This window comes from Pseudopipra pipra, chromosome 2, assembly GCF_036250125.1.
Source record: "Pseudopipra pipra isolate bDixPip1 chromosome 2, bDixPip1.hap1, whole genome shotgun sequence".
In the NCBI taxonomy this organism is placed as follows: Eukaryota; Metazoa; Chordata; class Aves; order Passeriformes; family Pipridae; genus Pseudopipra; species Pseudopipra pipra.
This window is the reverse complement of record NC_087550.1, coordinates 21,768,639-21,795,590: the sequence shown is the minus strand read 5'-3', so window position 1 is coordinate 21,795,590 and position 26,952 is coordinate 21,768,639. Positions and strand designations below refer to the sequence as shown.

Sequence of the window (26,952 nt, the reverse complement as noted above, 5' to 3'; positions counted from 1 at the left end):
AACAAAACTATAAAACATTTGGTACATTTTAGTTCGCAACATACAAGAAACAATATAAACTGCCACATTAGACTCGCCACAAAACAGCTGGAGAATCCCCCCCTGCTCCCTCCCCCTAAAAGTGGTACCCTCCAAAGTGGTACTTTTCTGTGGAAATTTCGTGCCAGCAGGCTCGCGGTACACCAGCTTATGCTGCTGCTTCTTGGTAATCTGTGTGGCATAAGAAAGTCACAAAGTGCTCCAATTTTGAACTTGTAGTAACTGTAACTTCCTAAACATGTTCCTGTAATTTCCCCAATACGTGTGGTTCCATTTAAATGCACCCAAAATAGATGGATATCACATATCTACATAGTCAGGATACAAGCCCATTCAATAAAACTGTATCAAAAGGTCACAGATTAGAGTGTATGATGGGCAAGATAAAATACACAGTATAAGCTAAACATGCAGAGTGCCCTTTTCAGTGCTTGCTGTCCACTCTGTGGGTTTTCCCCCCAACACGTTTTAGCCCAACGGAGCTTACATTAGCATCACTGACCAAACCCGAATCACAGTTTTAATTAATTAATGCAGATATAGTTTCCTTCATGCTAGCACTACATGAGCTCTGCTCTCAGTCATTACCAGCTTTAAAGTGTGTTTTTATAAGCTTCAAGGCATGTAAAATAATATATGCTTAGAGTAAAAGAAGTGCCATGATTTACTTCTACTAGAAAAATACCTCTTCACCCCCATTTGCTGTTCCCTTCCTTTTCACTCTCTCCCCGTACTCCTCTATCACTGGAGCAGACCCAAATCATCTTCTATTACCAAATGAATTTTAATCACTTCCATGCTGCATTTATTTGCAGCCCCCTTCTTTACCCTGACATCAAAATCTTTAGGAAACAATGCTGGAAGATGAAAAAACGCCAACAGAATATAGGACTGTAATAGGGAATATAGAGGATCTCACCTCTATTTCAAAGTGGCCATAAATTCAGTCACACAGACCATGTCCGGGTGACAATTTCTTTCAGAGACTGCTTAATTTCAGTTTTCTTCACTCATTTTATCCTGTGGACCATAAGATATTTTGCAGTAATCCTTTCCAAAGGATTCCAAAGATAAGGCTGAAGGTGTATTCAGAAAAAAAAATAAATTCTAATCAATAACTTTTTACAAACTAATCCCCACAGACTCTCTGTGAGGTAGGCATATATTAACTCTCATTTTTACATACAGGGAATGGAGGCACAGAGAAGTGTCTTCCTCGTAGTTGGAGTAAATCAGTGACACAGGACACCAAGAAAACAGTCCCTTAGATGGCAGTAGACTGGGGTTTCTTTCCTAAAAACCTCAGGGTCTTCTCTACATGAAAACCATTTCTCTGAAGATCTGCTTAAATACCAGGTTTTGAGGTGAGTTGTTTCTAATAAGTCATGCAGTGTAAAATACGAACATTTTTAAACAAAACCCCCAAGACAAGAGAATGCATACTCATTCTTATCTGTAATCACCTTAAACCACAGCCTGCTTTTCACTGCAGTGACTTGCTTCTTGCACTGAGAGTCAGCAGTACACGGAGACAAGCCTGCTCAGCTGCCCCATTCTTAGGCCAAACCATTAACATACTGTAGGATTTCCAAAAGCAACACAAATATTTAAGTTTAATCTACAAAGTGTTAAAACCATACTGTACAAGCGATCACGATGCTATTAATATTAAAACTTAAAGAATTTTATAATAAACCAAAATTATGTATCTGGAACACGTTAGCATCCTTTTAAGGCCATACAGGATCTCTTTGGCAAACTCCAAATACAGCATCCTTTAGGGATTACAGATTAAACACCCCTGTCTTCTGCAGCCTCAACCCACGCTGCAATTTGGCAATTTGACTTTCAGGGCAGTATAACCATCACATGTGGGCACCATTCAGTGCATCCAACAAATGGTCAGTGCAGAACAATGCATGTCCAATATTGTATGTGACTGGAGCAGCATCCAGGCCCCAACTGAGTCTCCAGAACTGTCTAGAGAAATCTGCCTGACATCAGAATTAACTGCTTTACAAAGAAAGTCATTTTACCTTTATATAGTGTCAAACAAATCCCTTTTTTCCCCCCACCCCTAAACCTATCCTCAGATGAAATGAATATTCTTAGGTGAGACTCTGGATCAGAGAGTAACAGTTGGTTATCAGCTCACAGTAGGGGAAGCCAAGCAAAATGTGTAGTTTAGGACTGTCAGATCAAAATAAATGCAGATGAGTTTTTTTTCTTTTTCTTTTTACTGTGGATGATTTCTCAATAAAAATAAATCGTGCCAACTTTACAATGCCAGTAATCTCTTAATATCTGAAGCAGCAATAACAAAATCTTCATAAAAGTGTTAGTGGTGGAGGGTCCAGAAAATACTCCTGCCTACTTGGTGAACTAAACAGAACCCAGACTCTTAATTGTCATTTCTCCAGTGCCATTGAAAATTATCACTCACCACCAGCTTATCATCAATTCCAGATACAGGTTAAAAAAAAACAACCAAAAAACACCATTAGCAAAACCTGCTTGAAATGTTTTCTCTTAAGGCTACAGAAAAATTAGCCAAATTCTTCATTCCACTATTAGTGAAATACCCCCCATGGCAACGAATACGTGATCACATCATCTCCAGTCTACTTCAAGTCCATATAAAGTCACATTTATTTATTAGACTTAACACACATGGTTTCCAGTGATGCTTCTGGCTTAGGCTCCAGCTTCTCTGGGAATTCTAATTTTTCACAGATTGTCTCCTTTATGGGTAGATACTGAGAGATCTCGTTAGGTTCTGTGAACAGGGAAGGCGGAACGTGCTAAAAAGCAAAAATTTTATATGAAACAAGTGAATGAAAGGAAGGGGAAAAAAAAGTACTCCAAACTTTTACAGACAATTAATCTATAATTTACCTGAAGTCAGGTATGATTATTAAAATTTATCTTATAACTTCAAATGGACATACAGTCTTACTCCTTATGTGGATCAATAAGCCAGGGAAAGGGATTTAACATTTTTAAGCAGCAGATTATAAGAGCACAAGAAAGTCAGAGACATCCATAAACAGCTACAATGTTTTTTAAAAATATATTTAAAATGGGAATGTAACAAAGTCTTTTTAAGGTTCTAATTCTAGATGAGACTAGGATGGCCACAAGGGATTCCATGTCTTCTAGCCATTGCGATATATTCCCTGGAGTTGCTTGTATTTAGCTATTGATAATTGATCAATCTTAACATGTATCTTAGTTTTATGACATTCACCACAGACATGTATATAAAATACTAAAACTCACTGGATTTTAATTTCATATTTTAACAAACAAGGTGGTTTCATTAAGTGAATCAGTACCTTTCTCTGGAGATCTCTGTAGATCACCATATACAAGACATGTGATGGAAAAAAATAATGCTATACTGAACAAATAACCTCCAAACTTTCTAACAACATTCTTTAAGAAGTGCACCCAGAGCTATTCAAATGCAACCTGCCCTTTGGCTACCCTTGCCATGCAAGGAGCCATACCACTGTTTTAATTATTTCAAATCTCAGTGAAGCAGGAATCTTTTCTGCTTTACCTATGCAAGCTAATCGAGGGAACTGAAAAGCCATATGCATTTCCTCTCTATAACAACAAGCAGGAAAAATTACTTAACAGCACAGATGATAATTTTTAAACATGAGATGAAATAAAACCTAGATCACTGACTCATATTTCAAAAATTACAAACCTATTCAAAAAGCTCGTGTCTGGATTTAGTCCTCTTTATAGGGGTCACATATTGTTAAGAAATGATGCAGTGCCCCTTTCCTCACAAGATAAAAAACATTTTGCAAAAATATTCCCTTTGGAAGGTTAGCATTAGTCACTTTTTCCAAGTGAAAGAAAAATAAGGGAGAAGGAAAGTTACAAGAATATGAAAAATCAAGTGCTGGGTCAAGAATAAAAATCAACAGCTGCAACTCCAAATGTGCCACAAATTATGCTGAACCATTCCTAGAGTTGGAAGGTCATGTATTAAACTTATTTGAGAAAAAGTGAATGAGTCTATTACCAAACAGATTTTAATCTCTGACACTATCTGCAAGCATACAACCAGGCCTGAAATTGAGCATCAGGGGACATAGAATACCTGATTTTATACCTGAAGAGTTCTATGAAAAAATAACTAATAAAAAATCTTGGTAACTCACAAGCAGAAAAAGTAACCCAATCCCATCTCTTGCCATGTGATCTGAGCATTTACAAATGCAAATCCTGTTTGTTTACAAATGCAAATCACTAAAACAAATGCTGCATAAGTAGAAAGATTTTTCCTCTCTATCAGTTCCAAAACTAACAAAGAATGACTTACAGACACAGTATTTTCTATGTTGACTGTAAAACAAAAAAGCAGACAGAAAGAAAAAAAAAAAGTAAGTTTAAAAAATGCAATACCTTTAAACTTGATATTTTGCTTTCTCTGGATGTGTATTCTCGCAACATGTAGGTTTTGTCAGCCTAATGGAAAAAAATTATCATCTGGTATCAGTGCAAGCCAAGCATTTTAAATACATTGAATTCAGTATACATTTGAATTTCGTTGACCACAGATTTTCATCTGGGAGCAGAAATGTATGTTCAAATTCACAAAGACAGAGAAAGTTGATAGCAATGTTCTCTTTTCCAAAAATCACCTTTCTGTGTGCATGCCTAAAAAAAAATGCTAGGACTGAATACACCTGTTAATCTTTACTCACCTTGAACTACTTCATCAGTACAAATACAGTTAGACAGAATAACCAAACCAGTTAAATCTTAACATTCTGTATTATTTATGAGATATCAGAACTCAATGGAATATGGACAGTTATTTGCAAGTTAACACTTGCAGTCTAAACACTCTATTAGACAAGCCAAAAATAATTTATTTGGAGAAAAGAACAGTATCAAACTATTTACTGTTGCCTATTTTTCCTCTTGTACTTCCTTCTCTAATCTGTGTCTGTCACATGTATTTAAGTGATTACTTCACCTGAGAAATAGCCTACTCTGCTCATGTAACACCTCCCTCCACAGCACCCACACTTGGTTGCTAGTTCAGCACCCCCACAATTATAAAAGACAAATGAAAGTTCAGTTCAGGTAACCTCTGTGCCCCCAAACATCAGTATTAAATTAGAGGAATATCATCAGGTCTATAAAAGTAACACGGCAAGAGAACCTCTGTAAAATAGTCATGATGGAAAATAAGGGTTTACCTCATGATGAAGCCTCGTATCATTCATCCTGATAAGTACCCCATCAACTCGCAAGAAAAACCTCAACAGCACAAAAAAGCTGGAAGGCATAACTCTCTGCAAAAATAAAGATGTTCCATTCAGCATATTACAAAGGTACACTTTAAGTATGCAATTATCTGCATCAGATACTCACTATGAAAGATAGTATGAGGAGCTTTCAGTAGTAAAGCCAAAATCTGGGCTGTTGATTTGCTACAACCATGGCTGAACAATAGGGCAGACAGTGCCTCAAAAGATTCTTAGGCAGGATGCAGAAAGAGGGAAAGGATTGCTCCCTGAAGCAAGTGACAGATGATAGAAAGATTTCAAAGCAACATATTTTCCAGTAAGATTGTATTTCTAAGAGCAAGGATAAAGAAGTTTGTGTTCTAAAGTTTAAATCCCAGAAGGAAGAACACGCAAAAAGTGACTGCATTTTGCATTTATTAGCCAATGAGTCACCAAGCATCTTGTGTAAGCCTCTAAATACTCACTACTTTTACACTCAAACTTGATACTCCATGATCGTGAAGTTCGTCTTCAAACAGAAGTACTTCTTCAAAAAACATAATTTGTTCCCTGGCTTTCAATTTCTCTGTATTTATGTGTTCTGTTGTAGGAACAACCTAAAGAAAAAGGTTAAGAACAGTTAGCACATTAATTTGTTGCCAAACCACAAAAAGTTTGTCCTGATCTTTTGAATTCCACAGTTTTAGAAAAGAAAAAGCTTTTAGAGCTCAAACCTTAAAATATCCCAGATTTCTAGGAGAAGAAGTTAAAATTAAAACCAAAGTTTCCAAGAGTATCCTCTTGGAAACAAACATCAAGCAAAAGCAACAGCTAAGAGTGGAAAATTCTTAATAAACTTCCCTCTGGATACGGGCTCAGTAGGTTTTTAGCTGCAAACAATTCTGTTCACTTTCTCTCAAATGTTTTTTCCAAAACATTTGAAGATGCCTCATGTTTACCATACAAATGAGAAGTTCGGGTTTATAAACAGGATTCCACACGTTCAGTATCTCTTCTCACTACAGACCCTGAAAAGGCTTCTAATAAAGCCTTTCTGTGAAAATCAAGTACCTATATGTTTTCCACCTCATGGTGGAAAGACCTAATACACCTCATGGTGGATAGACCCTAATACACTTCTGGTGCCTTAAGACTACAGGCCAACACATGGTTTGTTTCTATGCTGCATTTTTAATTCCAGAATAACTCATATGATCTCTAACTAAAGTATTCTAGTGAATTAATATAGATTTTCTACTTAGTAGCAAGAAATCTGTATACAGTAAAGAAAAACTGGGAACTTTAGTCTTATTCTCAAGATATGGGAGGGCTTGTGAGTTTAAATAAGAGGAGTTACTGCTGCAATAACATAAAATCACTGAAAGCAGCAAGATCTACATATCTGCTTAGACAAACAGGCAAGTAACAGAGCACAAAGGTAACACAGAATTACATAGTTGATAGTTCTGCTGTGTGTGAGCAGCTCAGAGCTTCAGAGGGGCACCCAGCAAGTGCTGAATATTCCCACGTGCTTTAATCCTAAAATGCCTTAAGACACCACCCACCCTCCCCCCACCCCTCCAGTTATTAAAATAAGCCATGATTTCTTTAGGATAACATGCTGAGAGACAGGATAAGCCCAAACTATACTTTGCAGTCAGAAATTATGAAGCATGCTTTAGATTTTACGGAAGCCTACTGAAACGTAAATGACAGCTTTAAAAGTGTTTGACTGAAGCAATATGTGATCAGCATTTAACATGGAGAAAATCATTACCTTTAATGTTGCAGTATCTCCCAGCAATGTCCCTTTGTAGTCTGTTGTGTAAGTCCAGTCATACGGCTTGACAACCTCCTTAGTGTGCTCAGTCTCACTCCTCAAAAAGGGAAAGAGAAAACAGGTTTGTAGTAATTGCTTTGTAGTAATTCTCAAAAAATTACAATCCCACATACGACTGTGCACTATGGTTCCCACATTATTCTCCAACAAAAACAGAAGATTTGTGCTGCAATGACGATGTTAAGACAATCATAGTTTCACAACATCTGTTTCCATAATAACTTAGAAAACCATTACGAGAATTCCTGTGCTAACACTATCTCAGTTCTATGAGTCAAAATAAAGATTTCATGCAATATTGCTGAAAAATTTGTATTTCAAGATCATTTTTTCTTTAAGTTGGCAGAAAGTGATGTGCTGATGACACACAGCAACCATTGACACTGCAATGTGCCTTAGTTTTCATGACAACTTTGCTTTCTCTCTGTGTTTTATTTCCAGGTGCTCTAAAACTAATTTGGTAAATACCAAGCATTACAGCTAGTTCTCATGCATGGTAATTGTTCTGCTTTATTCCTAAGACTAAGATTTTAAACATGTACAGCACCTTGAAATACCACAGAATCTTGTAATGCTGGAGGCCCTGTGAGTTTGAATAAACAGGAACAGCACTGAGCCATGTTAAACTTGAAGTTTATTTTAAGAAAGCCAAGACACAACTGAAAAATACATCAGACCTAATTTAACAGATAGGATGATCACAGCAAAGAAAAGCTAAGTGACTTCTGTGATCACACGCTGTACCTAGGGCAGAACCAAATGCAACATGGTCTTCAAGAGTTTGGTCTGTTCTTTTAACTACTTTATGACAGTTTCACATACAACACACCAGTACTTGCCCACTGGTGATAAAATACTGTACCTGCTCTCTTGCCACTCCTCTGCACAAGCGACTTTGATCATACCTTGACAATTATTGACACATTTTAAAGCATCTGTAGCATTGAACTCAATTCCAAAACCATGATCATGCTGTATTCTTAGGATATTGTCTCCAAACATCATTTCTGGCAGGGAAGGCATGTGTAATTCATCGGCCAATCTGCAGAGAAAAATAAAAGACACATCAGTCAGCTATAGTTCAGTAAAAGCAGTCCCTGTTCTGGAATAAGTATTCTTTAGACCATAATAATTTAGAAGGCATATCACTGATGTGTTCTGCAAGACTTTGTATTTTCCCAGGTTAATCATTTGACCTGAAATGCGGAATCATTGAACCAAAGTGACTTTTTCACCACAAAAGTATTTCCAAAACATTCCTTCTCCATCAGGCTCGTACAAAGTCTCACACATGAGGAATCAAAAAATATCTGAGAAGCATGGAGAAGGAGTTTTTAACCTCTACTAGCAAATTCCTGGGTGGTCCATGAACTACTCTGGCAGGTGCTCAAAAAGAACTTCTAGGAACAAGCACTCATCCTCAGCAAGTTTGAACTCACTAGGCACAGTGGTCCATACCTCCAAATTTAGAAGCCTACAAAAAAGACACTTAGAAGAACCCTGGCATAGTATGTGAAAAGCACAGAAGACACTACTGTGATCTACCACTTTTCCAAGCTGGTAGAAGACTGGTACTGGTATTTATAACTTTAAGCAGAAAAGCCACAGCCAGAGCCACAGATCCAACTGAACAAGGTACTGCATGAACCAAATAAGCATGATCCCTCCAGAAAATCTCAAACCATCCTATTTCACGTTCTGTTTTGCATCAATCTATATACTTATTTGTACTTATGTACATATAAACATATGCTATATATAAATACACACCCACCCCACCACCTGATATACACTCTGACCCTTAATTACTAAAAGGCTTCACATACTTCTTTTTCTCCCTACCGCTACCTACTTTACCTCTCAAGATCAAAAAGGAATACATGACATCTGGAGAGAAGAAAACTTTAGGAAAATACATTAATTTGAAGGACGGAAGGACAAAAAGTGTCGTAATCACAATGTTCACATTGATAACAAGGCATTCCTGAACAAAAGTGGTTATTTCAGTAACCCTACATAAAAAAGAACAATATGCTAACCTTACTAAATTACAAAAAGCAAATTCATAGACCTGGAGAATAAGATCCTACATTTTTCCCAGAGAAGGCAGAATAACATTATGAACTTTTCCATTTCATCAAGTGTAGGTCCCTTGACCTGCAAAGACCAACTCTAGCACAGAAAGGAGTTCTTGGCTATGGCACATTTAATTCTTCACTTTTCCACACAGGCTGCTGAGGGATTTTTGCGATACATATCTGCCAGAAATAAAACTCCTACAGATACTAATGATGTTCCCTGAGCAATAAAAAAAGGCAAAATGCCAAGAGAAATAAATTATAAAAGGAAGCTGACTAAAAGCACTGCAACAAGATGGTTTCTGACTTTTCAAATTTGAAGTGGGATGAATTGTTTTGCAGATCTCATGCTAGGTACCGAGATCTACAGGTAAATGGCTATTTTTGGACTTCCCTACCCTGCAAAATCCTCTGTGTTCTTTCAAGCCTGTGTTATGCCTCTTGCTGCTTTACTTTTCAGTCTTTTTCAACACGTTCTGAAAAACTGTGCGTTCCTCAAAAACATCTAAACAAACAAAAGTAATTTCTGAAAATTACAGAGGTGACTAATTTAAAATAGGTACAGTTAAAGAAACTGAATAGATCAGAAAATAAGTAGAGCAGGCAATTTGGCTCTTAGACTGGCAGCTTAAGTCTCTCGCTTGTTCACAAATAATGAAGAGAATTAACAATCTTAACAAATCTTAACAATTAAAAATCTTAACAAAAAAGATCTATATTTTTAAGAGGTAGCATCCTACAAAATAAGTCTTCAAATATGGCACAAAAATGAAATGCTCTAAGAACAGCCCTCCTTCCCCCACAGGACACAGGTACAGCTTACGTGGATGTTGAAGCCTCATTACAGAAAAACTACTAAATCACACGATTCAAGTTTTCTCACCTGTAACTGTAAAAACCAAAGGATCATTAGTCAGAAGCAGTTTGAGATTATTTTAGGCATAAGATAAAGATGGAAAAAGGAACATAGGTTTTACCTGTTTTAAGGCAGATGCCCAGTTTTAAAAAAGTATTATGTTGTTATGTTTAAAAATTAACATTTACATAGTTTACTATAATGCTAATTAAAAACAAGCATAGCATTTCCAGACATGAGACTTTATCAAACAAATTAGAATCATGGAATTGTTTAGATTGAACCCGACCTCTAAGATCATCAAGTCCAACCGTTAGCCCAGCACTGCCAAGTCCACCAGGAAACCATGTCCCTGAGTGCCATGTCTACACATCTTTTAAACACCTCCGGGGATGGTGACTCAACCACCTCCCTGGGAAGCAGGTTCCAATGCCTGACAACACCTTCTGTGAAGAAATTTTTCCTAATATCCAATCTAAACCTCCCTTGGTGCAACCTGAGGCTGTTTCTTCTTGTTCTATTATTTCTTACGACCTCCTTTCAGATAGTTGTAGAAAGTGATAAGGTCACTCCTGAACCTCCTTTTCTCCAGGCTAAACAACCCCAGCTCCCTCAGCCACTCCTCACAGGACTTCTGTTCCAGACCCTTCCTAAGCTCCATTGTCCTTCTCTGGACACGCTCCAGCACCTCAATGTCCTTCTCATAGCGAGGGGCCCAGAAGTGGACACAGCACTCGAAGTCCAGCCTCACCAGCGCTGAGTACAGAGGGACAATCACTTCCCTGGCCCTGCTGGACACAGTATTTTTGATCCAAGCCAGGACACCATTGCCTTCTTGGCCACACGCTGCTGGCTCATGTTCAGCTGCTGTCGACCAGGACCCCCAGGGCCTTTTCTGCTGAGCTGCTTTCCAGCCACTCTTCCCCAAGCCTGTAGTGATGCCTGGGGTTGTTGATCCCCAAGTGAAGGACCCAGCACTTCGACTTGTTGAACCTCTCACAATTGGCCTCAGCCCATTGATCCAGTCTGTCCAGACCCCTCTGAAGGCCTTCCTGCCCTTCAGCAGATCAACACTCCCATCCAACCTGTGAACTTAGTGAGGGTGCACTTGATCACCTCATCCCGGACTGTCGATAGATATTAAACAGGACAGGCCCAAATACTGATGTCCCTGGGGGACATCACTTGTGACCGGCCACCCGCTGGATGTAACTCCATTTACCACCATTCCCTGTGCCCGGCCATCCAGCCAGTGTTTCACCCAGAAAACAGTGCACCCATCCAAGCCAAGGGCAGCCAGTTTCTCCTGGAGAAGGCCTTATTAATCTCAGGAAAGGGAAAAGCAAGATGAATGAGCATACATTTAACATGACTAACAAGAAATTGTATTCCACTATTCCAGAAACTGAAAACAAGAAGTATCTGATGAATTTAGCTGCCACTGTGGTCAGTTATGGCACAGCTGAACTGTTCAGCTCCACATTAGCAAATCTGACTTAAGTGCTTGATGCTGACACAGGAACACTTTCTCCAATGGTTTGACAGAAGTGGAAATTACTACAAGAAGAAAGCAAATTATAAATTTTTAATGAAAACCACTACCTTAATATAGCTATTACCAAGACATGCTACTAAGGTAGAGAGTCCACCGGCCACATTTAAAGGGCCCTTAATCACCATTAAAAAGTAATTAAGAAAATCAGGCTTCTAATTAGCAGGCATCAGTTCACAGAGGTCCAGATCTCCAAAACCACTAGAATCATAATATGGTTTGGAATGGAATGGACCTTAAAGATCATCGAGTTCCAACCCCCTTGCCACAGGCAGGGACATCTCCCACTGGACCAGGTTGCTCAGAGCTCCATCCAGCTTGGCCTTCAACACTGTCAGGGATGAGGCATCCACAACTTCTCTGGGCAACCTATTCCAGTGTCTGGCCATCCTCACAGTAAAGAACTTCCTCCTAATATCTAATCTAAACCTGTTCTCTTTCAGTTTGAATCTCTGCCCCCTTGTCCTGTCACTACATGCTCTTGTAAAAATCCCCTCTCTTTCTTGTAGGCTCCCTTCAGCAATCATTAAAACCAAATTTTGGAAATCACCTGTAACCCAAATCACCCTAGTTTCTCCAGCCAAAGAATCAAGCTTCCCATCTTGAAAAAAGAGGGAAGAGCTCCCCCTCCCCCCTAGTAACTGGACTGAGAAGCATCTCTCCCGCCCTGGGAAGGGTCTGTGCTTCCAGCACAAGGCGCCCAGGCGCCCCAAAGCCCTCGCTGTGAGGGGCTGAGGCGGCAGCCCCGCGGGGTCCCCGAGCAGCGGGGACGCTGTGCTGTGCTGTGCTGTGCTGTGCCGTGCCGTGCTGTGCTATGCTGTGCTGTGCTATGCTGTGCTGTGCCGTGCTGTGCTATGCTGTGCTGTGCTGTGCTGTGCCGTGCCGTGCTGTGCTATGCTGTGCTGTGCTGTGCTGTGCCGTGCCGTGCTGTGCTATGCTGTGCTGTGCTATGCTGTGCTGTGCCGTGCTGTGCTATGCTGTGCTGTGCTATGCTGTGCTGTGCCGTGCTGTGCTATGCTGTGCTGTGCTGTGCTGTGCTGTGCTATGCTATGCTGTGCTATGCTGTGCTATGCTGTGCTGTGCTGTGCTGTGCTGTGCTGTGCTATGCAGTGCCGTGCCGTGCCGTGCCGTGCCGTGCCGTGCCGCCCCCCCCGGCCCGAGCCCGCCCCACCTCTCGGCCTGCGCCGACTTCATGATGTGCGTGCGGGCGGCGCTCAGCTTCCACGGCCCGAAGGTGAAGTCGCGCCGGCTGCTCTGGAAAACCGGGTGCATGGCGGACTCCTCTCCGCCGAGGAGAAGGCAAAAGGAGCCAGAACGGGCGGCAGAGGCGGCGGAGCTCCTCTCCTCCCCACACCGCACAGCGCTCACGGCAGCGACCGCAACGCCGGAACAGCCGCCTCACAGCGCTTCCGCTTCCAGGGGCGCCGGCAGAGCGGAGCCCGGGCGCGGAATCCTGGGATGTATTAGGAAGAGCTTTGCTAGCAGGCAGAGGGAGGTGTTCCAGTACCTCTGCTCAGCCCTAGTGAAGCCACATCTGAAGTGCTGTGTCCAGCTCTGGGCTCCTCAGAACAAGAGGGACATCGAGATCCTGGAGCCGGTCCAGAGGAGGGTGACAAAGATGATTAAGGGACTGGAGCATCTCTCTTACGAGGAAAGGCTGACGGAGCTGGGTCTGTTTAGCCTCCAGAAGAGATGGCTGAGAAGGGACCTCATTAATGTGTATAAATATCTAGTTCTAAGAGGATGGAACCAGGCTCTCGGTGGTGCCAAGCAATAGGACAAGAGGCAACAGGCAGAAACTGATGCACAGGAAATTTCACTTGAATATGAGGAAGAACTTCTTTACTGTGTGAGTGACCACGTGCTGGAACAAGTTGCCCAGAAAGGTTGTGGAGTCTCCCTCACTGGAGATATTCAAGAACCGTCTGGACACAATCTTGTGCAATGTGCTCTGGAATGACCCTGCTTGAGCAGGGAGTTTGGACCAGGTGACCCACGATGGTCCCTTCCAACCTGATCCATTCTATGAGGTGACGTGTGGGGGGCAGGTGGGAGGTGCTGCCACACATGGAGAGCTCCGTGCTGCTCTGCGCTCCTGGAGCCACCATGGGGAGAGCAGACCTTTCTCTAGTCTCTGCCCACCACAGGAAAAGGGAGCCAGCAAGCTCCCCCGTGCCCCCATTCCCGGGGAGCCGGTCTGTGGCAGCTGGTGGAGAACATGTGTGTGCCCCGTGGGTGTTTGTGCCTCCAGCCACTTCCCCACGGATACCTCACCGAGAGCAGCAGGACGGCTGGGTGGGAGCTGGGGAGCTCTAAAGCCTCTGACGGCCCCGGGCCATCTCCCTGCCCTTGCTCAAAGGTGCAGCAGACATTACCAGGCTTCATCACACAATGCCCTCTGCTGTGTTGGCAGGTGGAACTTCCTGGGTATCAGTTTCTGCCCGTTGTGGAATCCCCTGTGCTGAGTTGGGTATGGTTCTTAACATATTGGTTCTTGAATGTTGTCCAAAGATGCTCTTTTAAAAATGTCAAAATGTGATGGCAGCTTAAAAAATCCTGTAGAAAAGCATCAGTAGAACTGGTTGAAAATGACACATAAATTACTACTCCATTGCTAATGGGGAGGTGATTGTGTTGCTTTTCTGCATCACTGAAAGGGCAGACTTAACTCCCTACGAATTTCCCTTGGCACAGGAGCAAGACACATGGGCCCGCTCCTGCTGCTGGAGCACAGGGGCAAGCTGAGACAACAGCTACGGGAAACTGATGTCCGCATCATGAAAAACTCCCCGGAGCAATCAAAACATAGCACAGCTCGTGTCAGAGCAGTCGTCCGCTGCGCTTAAAGGCCTTAGTGATGCACAAGCACGGCATTTAATTATCGTTCACCCTTTATACTGTGTACTTTCATCATCATGGCTAGGCTTCGCGAACGAAGATTTGTGTACTTTATACTGACACCTATATCCGGTGTCTTGCTTCAGGTGGTGTTGGGGGGAAGAACTCCTCCCAAAATCTTCGCTGTGTTACTTTTAATAGCGTTTCGGAGGTGTAGCGATTTGGCTCTGCCCCTCTGTGACTGCCTGGTACTACGTGCCGAGGCAACTCGCTTCACCTGATCCGTGTAAAATGGATAGCCACCCCCCCACACACACACACTTTTTACTGGATTTCGGAGGCTCCGCTCGCCCCTCGCGGGCGGCCGCGGGGAACATGGCGGTCGGGGAAGAGGCGCGGCGGGACGAGGCGGCGGGGCGGGACGGCGGGAGGGGCAGGGACGGGCCGGGGCCATGGTGGGGGAGGCTCGGGCCGCGGCGGCTCTGGGGGGTCCCGGGCGCCGCAACCAGGAACGTCCCACTCTGGCGGCGGCGGGCGGTGAGTGCGGAGCCGGGGCGCGGGGCAGAGGCGGCGGGAGCGGCGGCGGGACCCACTCGCCCCCGGGGCGGGGGGGTAGGCGATGGATGCCCAGGGCGGAGGACCCTGTCCCAGCCCTTTGTTCGCTGCCGCAGGGAGCGCGGGGGCAAAATGGCGAAACCGCCCCCCAGCTGGATCCCGCGCGCTTTTTGTGTGCCGGCACGCCTGGTCAGGCTGCCCGGGGTTGGGATAGGATGGGATACTGCCCCTGCCCCGGGATGTGATGGGATGCTCTTTGCCCTGCCCAGCCCCAGGCGGGCCACCCCTGCCGAAGGCCGCTTTCACTCCCGGCTGAGCAGCGGGGCCGCGAGGGAACGGGGAGCGCCGGGTGCCCCGGGAGTCGCCAGTGCCGGGAGCGGCCGCGGGCAAAAACCGCCTTCCCAAAACGCGCAGCGGTCCAAAAGTATTGGACAGGCCCGCAGAGGTGGTGCGGGCATGCTTAGAGAGAAACTCGAGGGGAGGCGTTTTTGCAAACAGCCTCAGTCAGTTCGCTAGAGAGGAGCTAAGTTGTGTTTCTACAAAGTATTGGCCCAGTAATGTCTTTAATTACGCTCTTAGGAAAGTACAGATAAAAATGGAAAAAAGGCGTCTCTCCAGACTGACACTGCTGCCTAAGGCCACAGCAGCCACGCAGATGGAAGCATTTCTGTGAGTACTCCTGGCTGTCTGGGACCCGTGGTTGGGCATAGCCGCAGAATTAGCTGAGATGGCTTTCCCTGAGTCCCCAACTTCCAAGAAATTCTAATATCAATGTCATATTGTTTAATGGACTCTTTTACTTTCCTGGTCTGCATATTTGCATTTTTTGGTGGTGGTTTTTTTGGTTGTTTGGCTTGGGTTTTATTTTTCAGTATGCTGTCTTGCAGATGGGTGAAGAATTGAATGGTGAATGGCAGTTGGAGGCAGTGGGGAACAGGCTAAGGAATTGGGAGAAATAACAAGGTTTCACAAAATGAGGTTTTGAGTCAGTGGGATGGATGCTAAGACTGAGAAGTCAAGGATTAAAGGTTCTTAAGCATTTCTGTAGCATGGACCTTGGTTTAATGCAAGGAAGTGTTTTTCAAACCTCATGTACAGAAAGCCAGTTCCCCCAGTCCTTTGGTATTGGCAGCAAAATACAATCACATCTGTAGCTAAGGTGATTATGAACATGGAGAAGTGATGTTGGGAGAGTACATGCAATGGTTCCCAAGTCTTTGAATGTTACTTAGCAACTGTTAAGAAAGAGTCAGCAGGGTATGATTAGCCAGGCATCCCCAGACCACCAGCAAACGCTCCATAGGCAGAATACAAGGTAAAAATTGGGATAAACAGGCAGAATTTTTTTTAAAAGTGACTTTCTTTAAAGTAAGAGAAACAAAAGACTGATAGCGATGTTCTTGTTTCTTCACAGGCTAGATGAAGGGACCGAGTAAGATGCACAGCTGGTAAGTATGACCTAGAAACAAGTAATATCCTTAGAAAATTTTAAAGTAAAATGTACTAATTTTCTTTCTTGTTTCCCCCCTTCACTTCTTCTTGTCTTTCAGACAGTTTCTTCCCTGTTCTAGGCTTGATGCTGTCATTGATCTCTTTGGTGTGCCCATAGGCAATTTACTACCCCTTCGCTTGCCTGTCTAAAATGATTTCCTGTGTATTACAGGTAAATTTTAACACAGGCAAAAGGGCCTCTAGTCTTTGGAAGGAGTTTGAAGAAATACTGCCTGAGTGTTTCTGAGCGTTGCTCTGCTTTTAAGTGCTCAGCATGTCTTGGCTGCTCCAGCTCTGCATGCTCTGACCATGAGCAGCAATTCCTCCCTCGGCATCGTGAAGGGCCTGAGGAACCTCACCACGCAGGAAGATGGGGCAGTCAGAGTCACCGAGTCCATTGCTATCATCGTCATTGCTATTTTCATCTGTTTGGGCAACCTGGTGATTGTCGTCACCCTGTATCGGAAGTCTTACCTTCTCACGTTGAGCAACAAGTTTGTGTTCAGCCTGACCCTTTCCAACTTTCTGCTCTCTGTACTGGTGCTGCCTTTTGTTGTCACCAGCTCCATCAGGCGAGAATGGATTTTCGGAGTTGTTTGGTGCAATTTCTCAGCCCTGCTCTACATGCTGATCAGCTCAGCCAGCATGCTGACCCTTGGACTCATAGCTATAGACCGGTAAGTCGCTCTTTTTTAATGAATTGTAACAAATTGCCTAGTCATCTCATAGAGGGACTTGTTGGCTGTTCACAGAGTTGAGAAGTGATGCAGAGGGTAACATGGCGTAGTTATAGTGTCATTTTTTTCTTCAGCCCCTAGTGAAATTTTGATCTGGACCATGACAAAGTGATGTCATCAATAATGCAAAATGCAGACGTGCATCTAAAGTTTTTTAGCACTTGATGGTGAATAACACACTACTTGAGAAACATGAAATAATGACTTAAAATTCCAAATTCTACCCTAAGCATGCACTCACACACAGGAACAGATTTAATAGTTGCGTGTGTGCCTTCAGCTGAGTTTGACAGTCTTGACTGCAACAATACATATTTTTACATGTAACTGTTTTTAGAAACAGGGTCCCTAAGCCCGCTTCGATGTTTGAAGAAGAAAGGGCTAGATATCAACATCATTAAAATATGTTCCTTTCTTTGTCCTATGTCTTTTGTGCTTCTGTTGACTACTCCTTTTCCTGCCCACCAGGTACTATGCTGTCCTGTACCCGATGGTTTACCCAATGAAGATAACGGGCAACAGAGCAGTGGTAGCTCTTGTGTACGTGTGGCTGCATTCCCTTATTGGCTGCCTCCCTCCTCTTTTCGGCTGGTCATCTTTAGAGTTTGACCAGTTCAAGTGGATGTGTGTGGCGGCCTGGCACAAAGAGGCCGGCTACACTGCCTTTTGGCAGATCTGGTGCGCGCTGCTGCCTTTTGTGGTCATGATGATCTGCTATGGATTCATTTTCCGTGTGGCGAGGATTAAGGCCCGCAAAATCCACAGTGGTAGCGTCGTCATCGTGGAGGAGGACTCGCAGAGGAACGGGAGGAAAAACTCCAGCACCTCCACGTCCTCGTCTGGCAGCCGAAGGAATGCTTTCCAAGGGGTCGTTTACTCAGCCAACCAATGCAAAGCTTTCATAACCATTGTGGTTGTCATCGGGGCTTTCGTGATTACGTGGGGGCCTTACATGGTAGTAATTACATCAGAGGCACTTTGGGGAAAAAACAGTATTTCCCCTGCTTTGGAGACATTGGCTACATGGTTGTCCTTTTCCAGTGCCATTTGCCATCCGCTAATTTATGGACTGTGGAACAAGACAGTGCGCAAGGAACTACTAGGGATGTGCTTTGGGGATCGGTACTATCGCGAGTCCTTTGTTCAGCGGCAGAGGACGTCGAGGTTATTCAGCATTTCCAACAGGATCACAGGTAAGATGTGTGGCTGCAAAGGACACTCTTCCTTAATACCACTAAGAGCAAGGTTTCATGTCTGTGCTTGGCATGTTTCGGGGCTCTCTAAAAAAAGTGGGATGTTTCTGGAGTTTTCATCAGTCTTTTGCTCAGGTTATCACTGACACTTGAGAGGAGAATTATTTTTTTTTTTGGTGGTTAACGTGTTTCTCCTACTCTAGTAAAATTTTCTCAGCCGGAGAAAAACATAGTGTTAAGGTTAATAAAAAATATTTATTTTCTTTTTTCTCAAGCATTTCCTTTTGTGTTGCCCACATTTGAGCTCTACCAGTAGTACTTTTTCTACACTTTTTCTGTGATTCCTGGCTTTATGCTACAACTCTGAGATGCACTGAAGTTACACTGGTGTTACTGTAAATTCAGTTTTTAGGCTTAATGATTGTGAAGAAAAGATCATTAACAAAGTAGAACTATGTAAAAATAGAACTATTTGGTGTCTCCCCGTGTTGCAGTCTGAGAGCTTCAGTTGCTCGGTTTGGTGTTTTGTTTTTTTTTTTTTTTAAAGTAGCAATGCAATGACATTCTGATTTTTTCATCATTTGCCTGGCCCTGTTCAGAAGCTTCCAAAAATAGAACACTTTCAAGGGATATTTCATGCCAAGGCAGGAACTGAAGTTATTTAATTGGGAAGGAAGATCTAAAATGCAGAAGGAAGGTGAGAGCAGCAGGGCATCTGTTATCTTTTCTGCAGCCTCAGATTACTGGGAGAGACTGTCATCTGAATGAAAGGATTCTGCAGCTACAGCCACATCACAAGCTGCAGGAGTTTTGACAAATCTGTATCCAGGAGATGCTATGGATGAACACATTGGGAACTGGGGTGGAAGGGCAAAGACAGGAAATTTCTCTCTCTTTCCAAGCAATAAGAAGCTGACAGTTTCAAGTTTATCAGGTGTATTAGCTGTAGGCTGACAGGAAGGGGAAATAGAGCCCCACTAAACCCAAAACAAAATCTTGAAGTGAGATTCAAAGAAGGCACCTTTGTTAAAAACCTAGGATCTCTTCCCTTCTTGTTTTGAAGGTTTGAAAGAAGTCAGGTATGTCTGTGCTTTAGCCTTGCTCATAAACTTTGTTACTCACTAGCAGCCTGTAACAGCTGCTGGTGGCTACCATGTTATTCTCTGTCTAGAAGGTGCCTGGCAAATATTCTCATCCCTGTGAGCGTATACACTCGGTGCTCAGCCTGTCCAGCTCATAAAATACATGTAGTTCAAACAAGAGTGGGAGGGAGATGGTGCAGGTAGAAAGGAGACTTTCCCTAAGGAAAGACTCCAACAATACCTGAGAGCTGCTGATGAGATTTCTAAGATGGGAAGTCCAGAAGCTGTGCACTCTGAATCAGCAAGGTAAGTTTTATAAGCAGAATAATAAATAAAGCAGTAGAGTGAGTATTACTGGAAGAGGCTTTTACTATTGCATACCCCTGAAACATTCACAAGAACAAAACTTTCTTGCAGATTTGGGACTATCTCCTCATCTTACTGCCCTCATGGTGGGTGGACGGCCATTAGGAAACAGCAGCAGCACAGGAGACACAGGTTTCAGCTGCTCCCAGGATTCAGGTAACTACAAGTCTCTTGCTTTCTTTACTTGGGCAGAAGCTTGCACTTGGCAGAACTCACTGGGATAGTCAGTATTTACACACACAGATGTCTCTTGGTGGATGAATGACATGAAGCATCTGTTCCAGCTGTTACAACAAAACTGCTGCAGTTGCTTTTTTCCTTCCTTGTTCTCAATATATTTACTTGCAAAATGCTGTTTACAGAATGATGACCCTCCCTTGTTAATGTGTCCTGGGAACAAGACTCACTGCTTTTGTGCCCTTCTCCTTTAGTTTTCTATTGTTCTTTGGAGACTTTCCCTGTATCCACAAGGAACAGAGCAACAAAGGGCTGTGGAGAATGTGCTTCTCTTTTCTATTTTGTAAGAGACCTTGTTTTGTTCATCCTGCAATATAAATATAAACACTTGGAATGGCTTTAGCTTATGATTTCATCACTACTTAAGATCTCTCAATTGAAGTTGTTTTGGAAAAGGGAAAAACAGTTCTGCTGGTAATTTTCTATCCAGAATTGTTGCTAGATTTTTGTGGCAGTTGATTCAGCTACCACTCCTTAACTGCCCTAGTTTAAGAGTATTTCTGCTGTAGAGACAGCAGAGGGTGATCTTCTAATATTCACTTGGTGTAAGGGGTTTGTTTCTTCTGTAAAAGAAAACTGTGGAGCTGGGATTTATTTATGGTGTTCTTTTATGCTGGTAGTTTTATGCCTGTTGTGGGTGTTCTGCAGCTTTATGTGATAAAGGAGAACAACATCCTGGTAAACCTGTGTCAGTAAAGTGGATGTTGTGTTACCATTTTTTGAAGGACAGTGAGCAGTTTAAACAAATGAACGAACTAAAGAGATAGTGAGTGCTGTTAGAAGTGCCACTGTTGGTTAAAGAGGGAGTATGGTCCATAGCCTGGGAATGGATATATAGTGATGCACTGTGAAATAATGTTTCACTGGATACTTTTGCTGTGAGGAACTAAAGAGCAGCAAGAACTCTTAGTCCCTCTTCAGTGTTGCCTGCTGCATGTAGTACGTGATTCCGTGGCCTGTAGTGCAGTTGTGTCTTTATCTTCCCTGGTAAACAGAAACTGGGCTTTTCATGTTATGAAAAACAGATAAAGTATGAAAGAGGAAAAAAATCCAAGTGGTACCAGCTGTACACAAAATACGAAGTGAGACCTGAGTCCCAATTACTAGAAATGTTGCCTTAAGATCAGTTATTCCAAGGAAAAAGATCCACCATGTAAGAATAAGAGGCTAATTTCTTCACCAGCCACATTTGAAAAAAAGCACTAAAATTCTACTGCATGGAAGAATATATCTTTCTTCCTAGTGCCACTCTTCCATTACATGCTACATTTCTGAGGAGGATTTGGTACCCTAGTAGATCAGTAAGAGTCTACTGTTTTCAGATCAAAAGCAGTCAAGTGGGTGAAGAGGGATATGAAATCACCATCCAGAGGAGTTACAAAATCTGGAAGGGACTTTGTCCTGGGTCTGTTGTCACATCACAGAAGTAAATGGATTGATAGTAGAGTGCCATATATTGAATGTGTGCAATCTGTGTCTTCCAACAACAGCTTCCCTGAGGACTGCTTTCTCAGCAGTGCCCTAGTGTGTCCACAAAATACTTGCTCTGCTTTTCCTTTATGCAGCAGAGAGACCAGCATTACAAGGAAGGTGTAGGCTGCAGTCTTGCCCTCTGTGTGAAAGCATTGCAGAGATGCCAAGAATTTTCTTGTGCTTTTTAAACTCTTATTTTATGTTGGAAAGGTGCAAAGCAGATTCAGGGAGGTGAAATTTAAAAAAAAAAAAAAAAAAAATCCTGAACTGGAAAAAAGACTCATTGGACAAAAATCATTCCCAACCAGCAAGGGATTTTTCCCCATTAAAATACACTTCAAGAAAGTGAAAGTAGGTTACTAGAGACAAACTAAATTGAACAGAAAAATTCTGCAGTTCAAATTCTACCCAGGTCTGATTACAAGCAGACATTTGGCAGCTATGGTTGTCTGCCTCTTGGGTAGCCACTGTTAGCCTCTTGTCTTCATCAGGAAATGGGAGAAGTTGCTCTCAACTTTACCTTTTATTTACTGAAGGTAAGGTTTCACCTTTATCTGCTGTCCTATTGACATTATAAGCTCTTCAGCTGAGAATTTTGAATCTGCTTGAAGTTTTAGATGGCTAGTGAGAAAAGATTTCCCAATCCTTTGAATGAAAACTCTGACCTCATTCTTTTCCTTTTCAGTGTTTAATTTGAGCTGAAATTTACTCCCAAAATCTGAGTTTAGACGTCTTTTGAAGGAACTGCTATAGGCAGAAAAGTTTTTGCCAGGACATTGTATCCCAGTGTTACTGTCTTACTTGAGAATGCTTGCATTGTTTCAGGAACAGATACAATGCTTCTTGAAGATTATAGCTCAGATGGCCCTCATGCCCCACACTGCATCTGTCCTCCTCGACGGAGGAGTTCAGTGACATTTGAAGATGAAGTAGAGCAAATTAAAGGTGAGTTTAGGGGGTAAGTATGTAAATGCTCAGAACTAACTATATTGCCTGCTCAGGAAGTCTCTCAGAACCTTCATAATTGTCTTACAACATCACTGATCACTCTTTGCCTTGACAGACCTCACCATTCATGCAGGTACAAGAGAAAGCAAGATCAGGTCTTTCTTCAAGTTCTGAAGTAACAACAGACAAGGACAAGTTAGAAGCTGGGATTGCTGGCATACATATCATTTATATAGCACAGCAGTATCCTCTGCAACTCCATTTATCTTGGTGGCTGTTGCAGTCTGTTTTGTGTTTCTCAGAGAATATATTTTTCTGTGCTCATATTTTGATTGCAATATCCCTGTGTTCCTCATTTGCTGCCTCCTCTCAACTTTATCATTCACAAACTTGAAATTCTTCTATTACACACTTGAATAGTCTGAATATAATTTTATTCTGTTATACTTACTTTTTTCACTTAGCTTCTATTTCACTTTGCTGGGTATGTTCCTCAGCAGATATGGGTGAAAATAGATGAACCACATGCACTTATTTCAGTCAAATCACTTTTTGATTCTCTGCTAGCAAAGTGTTGCTGTGATCATCTGTAAAATGTTGGGAAGTTATTTATGCTGGTAGTTACAATAATATGGTTGTTAGCCTTCTATTCCTAATTTTCTAAACAGTACGTGATTGTGGACAGTATGAAAATGAGCAGAAAGCCTTTAAGATTCAAGTAATAATAAAACCTGAGATAATGAGAGTCCTTTCTATGGAATTTTTAAACATCTTAGCAAAATTCACTTTAGTCCTCTTCCCAGCATAAGATAATTTCCTTGTACAAATACCTTACCATATACATTGCCCATTATCTTTGAGTGATTACATGGGAGCTGACATCTAATTTTTCGTCTGAGCAAAAGAGGAAGGTTTTAGTGAAAAAGTTCCTCACAGGTTTAGCAATTCTCTCTGGTAAGTCTCAGGGTTTTCAGGATCCCTGAGACTTTAAATTATTTCAGCAGCCTCACTGAAGAGTTACATTTAGGATGAACACCTTTGTTACTCAACATGTTGGTGGGTAGAGAAGTATACAGATGCTACAAGAGCAACTGCACCAGCACTGAAGAGCAGGTGTATCCCAGGTCACTCTGGGATATTGTATTCATAGAATGGTTTTGAAAGCCTGAGTATTGTTGGCAAATGTGCTCTGTAGAACAGTTATTTTGCAGAGGACGTGATCATACCTGTAAAAAAGGATCAATATTTGTCTTCAAGCATTTGCACAGCCGTGCTGATCAACACTTATGCTGCTTTTTTTTTCACCTCTTTTTTTCCAGAAGCTGCAAAGAATTCTGTTCTTCACGTAAAAGCCGAAGTCCATAAATCTCTGGACAGTTATGCAACCAGTCTAGCAAGAGCTATTGAAGCTGATGTGAAACTCAGCTTGTTTGGGGAAGATTCTTTACCAGGAGCCCTGTTCCCGGTGCGGACTCTGCCAGGAGGCAGCATGAACACACGGCGTGGTGCCAGGCCCCATGCCAGCCAAAGACTGAAGTTGCAGAGCATCGATGAAGGGAATATCTGACACCAGCACTGGAGTAAGAAAAGAGAACCACTAAGCAGGACCTATTGCAGCTGTTAGTGTTTCAACAGAACCAGGATACCTTGTCGGAATGTTTTCAGTGTTTTTTCAACATTTGAAAGCCAGCTGAATTTTGGTACTTGCATCAGCATTTTACAGTAGTGTTTGTTTACTGTTTAGGGTGCTATTGACTTTTCTGTGCCATGTCTTTATCACACAGTTCATAGGAATGGAGGGTTTAGTTTCGCTGACCAGATTGTTAGTCTGTTGAATCTTGGGTCCATTATTGGCCAAAGCTGATAAAGGAAAAAAGCAGGAAAAGTATGTGCAGTGTTTTAATTTATTGTTGTATTCATCATCTTCTGAACACCAGGATAATCAGTTGATACTTGATAGCTGGAGTGCTCTGATAGGAGCTTGTGCATGGGATACTGCATACAGCCTTACTGTCACAGACTCCTAGATGAGGAGCATGGACTTTACTGAGGGCAAAACCTGAATTTTTCAGAAAGCTCACACAGCTTATAGTCCTACTTACCTTTGCTGGGGGATATTTCTGTTTGTTCAGCCATCAGAATGGCACATCAGATCTGACAGTGGATTGTGCACTGCTTCAGAGGTACGGAGCACCAGCCTCTCTGGATATAGTGGGTGGGAGCAGACCTGTGCTGGAAAAGCATAAAGATGGTATTTGAGGAAATCGTTAATGCAGAATTCTTAGTTTCTCTGAGAACTTCAGCTCATGTCCCTGGTTTTGCTTTTACTAATAGGGCACTGTGTGGCTGTGCTAAGCTTGGCAGAATATAAACAAGATATTTCCACTTCATATTCAGGATTCATCTTTTCTAGAGAGAAAAGAGTTGTTTGGTGTTTTGTTTTTTTTAGTCATGAGGGAATGTAGTATTTAAGCTATACTTACCTCAGTGCTTCTAATTCTTGGAGTATTAATTAATCTCAAAAATAAGAACATTTGGCACTTATATTGCACTTTGCATGTTCTTAAGCACTGTACAGACATTACCTTGTTAGGCCTTTGTGAGAAGGTTGATCAGCCCTGCTTGCCAAAGAACGGGAACTCAGCACAGTCAAGCTGCTGGCAGTGAAACAGTCTGCAAAGGTGGAAAGGTTTGTTATTAAAAGAAGGATTAGGTGGATCATACAAGTATATCCAGCTTCAGGAACCTTTCTGTGCCTTCCTGGGCTACCCCCTTCTGTACTTTGGAGGGGTTACAGCCCTGCCTTACTGCATATTTCAAGGAGAGGGAAACAAAAGTGAGCAGGATAATTCCTTGGGGGTGGGCAGTGAGTAGCAAATGGACTTAAGGACCAAGGATTTGCATTTGTTTACTCTGTGTCTGCTCCCCTGTGCCTTCACCTTTCCCCAGAAGTGGCTTGTATGAGGTTTTGCTGGAGATTGTTTGGAAATCAAGAGTAGGATGTTTCCATCTGAGCAAAAACTGGGTGTAGACTTGTTAAGTTTTGTCTTTGTGTGAGTTATTCAGAGACACAGAAGTGTCGTGAGGCAGAGCCTCAGTCCAGTACTGTATTTAGACATCCTATTTGTCTGTGTTCCTGACTCAGAAATGTATTTCAGCACAAGCTTATGTCCATCTCTGGACAAAGCAACTTGACTTTATGAACTTGCCTGAGTCCCATTAAGTTCCCATGCAAAATATAACTGCATACTTAAAATTCAGTACATGGTTTGCTGATTTAAGAACAGGCTGTTACAGTAAGAACACTTAAGCTCCAATAAGATGGCTCTTTCCATAATGCAGGACTACAACAATAATAGGGAGGTTCTTACTCCTGCATTTTTTGCTTCTAGTGTGTTAGATAAATTGGCACCTGTGGGCATTCGTTAGAAAAGCAAAACTAAAAATCCCAGTATTTGCCAGGAAATGCCCTGCAGTGAGGTCATTATTGCTATCGTTAACATTACAATCACAGCTGCTTCTAGTACTCAGCACTCCTGAAGGAACATGCTTGCCTGCTTGCCTCGAAGTATTTTGTGTGCATCCCTTTTATTCAATATTCCTGCTTCGGAACAAGCTGAGCAAAGTCGTTGCTGAATGTGAAAAGGGCACACAGTACGTATGCATTGTGGTGGAGTCGGTGCCGGCCCAAAACGGTCTGTGTTTAGGCAGAAAAATTCCAGGGCATATGTGAAAGGACAAAATCGTTAGTATTGTGTAAAAAGCACATTTTTCACACAGGTACTGAGCCAAATTCAGCCTTCAGGCAGGTTGTATCAGTTTACACCGTGACTGAATTTGGCTCCTGTGTTAATGTCACTAATCCGTTATTTAGTGTAAATGTTGTTAATATTTTTGTATACACGTTATAACCCTTCTGTAATTCTGCTACTACCCAAGTCATTCTCTCACCTGAGTTGTCATTAACGAAGAAATGCACACGTTTTGTAAAACTGTATTCCCCATCCTAAATACAAAAGAGAAAAAAAACCAAACACTTATTTCCGGCTCTTGATAGTCTGCGCTATTTGTTTACACTACTGTTATTTCAACTTGAATTCATCTTTTAAGTGTTTTACTTTTAAAAGCACGTTCAGCTCCCAGGATGAGCCTGACAGCGGCAGCAGCTGGAGCAGTTTTCACAGGACGGGGAGGCATTCTGGGTCGAGCAGGGCTCTCTGAGCCCGGGCAGGTTTTGAGAGCGCGGCGGTGCTGGATGTGATGCCGGGGCAGGTTCTGGAAGCTGGATGTGATCCCGATCCCGGGGCGGTGCCCGAGCCTTTCCCGCACCTCGTTGGCCACGCCCCCTCCCCATGGCCGCGCCCCCTTCCCGTCGGCTCTACCCTCGTCTCCCCGCCCATAGGGGCGCGGGA

At 42.6% G+C, this 26,952-nt stretch overlaps 2 protein-coding genes across 4 annotated transcripts; one reads left to right on the top strand and one right to left on the bottom strand.

Moving 5' to 3' along the window:
- Positions 1-2,664: 2,664 nt before the first annotated feature.
- TIPRL (TOR signaling pathway regulator) lies at positions 2,665-13,021 on the bottom strand. Its single transcript, XM_064644324.1, has 7 exons — positions 12,792-13,021; positions 7,997-8,176; positions 7,072-7,171; positions 5,780-5,911; positions 5,265-5,360; positions 4,462-4,524; positions 2,665-2,840 (listed from the first exon to the last, which is right to left on the bottom strand). The coding sequence occupies exons 1-7, from the start codon at positions 12,890-12,892 to the stop codon at positions 2,688-2,690; spliced, it is 825 nt and encodes a 274-aa protein (XP_064500394.1). The 5' UTR covers positions 12,893-13,021; the 3' UTR covers positions 2,665-2,687.
- A 38-nt stretch (positions 13,022-13,059) lies between these two features.
- GPR161 (G protein-coupled receptor 161) lies at positions 13,060-26,580 on the top strand. 3 transcript variants are annotated; one of them, XM_064644299.1, is made up of 8 exons: positions 13,060-14,090; positions 15,593-15,682; positions 16,428-16,461; positions 16,677-17,181; positions 17,710-18,434; positions 19,934-20,038; positions 22,418-22,537; positions 23,860-26,580. In XM_064644299.1, the coding sequence occupies exons 4-8, from the start codon at positions 16,814-16,816 to the stop codon at positions 24,105-24,107; spliced, it is 1,566 nt and encodes a 521-aa protein (XP_064500369.1). In that variant the 5' UTR covers positions 13,060-14,090; positions 15,593-15,682; positions 16,428-16,461; positions 16,677-16,813; the 3' UTR covers positions 24,108-26,580. The 3 variants fall into 3 exon arrangements, with proteins under 3 accessions (XP_064500369.1, XP_064500366.1, XP_064500367.1); XM_064644296.1 differs by having other exon boundaries at positions 13,060-14,604; XM_064644297.1 differs by lacking the exon at positions 13,060-14,090 and adding an exon at positions 14,884-14,995.
- Positions 26,581-26,952: the final 372 nt, after the last annotated feature.

Coding starts and splice junctions, on each gene's coding strand:
- TIPRL (XM_064644324.1), bottom strand. CDS start 12,892: ATGCACCCGGTTTTCCAGAGCAGCCGGCGCGACTTCACCTTCGGGCCG. Junction 5,361..5,779: donor CAAGTTTGAGTGTAAAAGTA/GTGAGTATTTAG, acceptor TTATTTTTGCAG/AGAGTTATGCCTTCCAGCTT. Junction 2,841..4,461: donor GCAAAATATCAAGTTTAAAG/GTATTGCATTTT, acceptor TTTGCTTTTTAG/CACGTTCCGCCTTCCCTGTT.
- GPR161 (XM_064644299.1), top strand. CDS start 16,814: ATGAGCAGCAATTCCTCCCTCGGCATCGTGAAGGGCCTGAGGAACCTC. Junction 18,435..19,933: donor CATTTCCAACAGGATCACAG/GTAAGATGTGTG, acceptor ACTTTCTTGCAG/ATTTGGGACTATCTCCTCAT. Junction 22,538..23,859: donor TGAAGTAGAGCAAATTAAAG/GTGAGTTTAGGG, acceptor CTTTTTTTCCAG/AAGCTGCAAAGAATTCTGTT.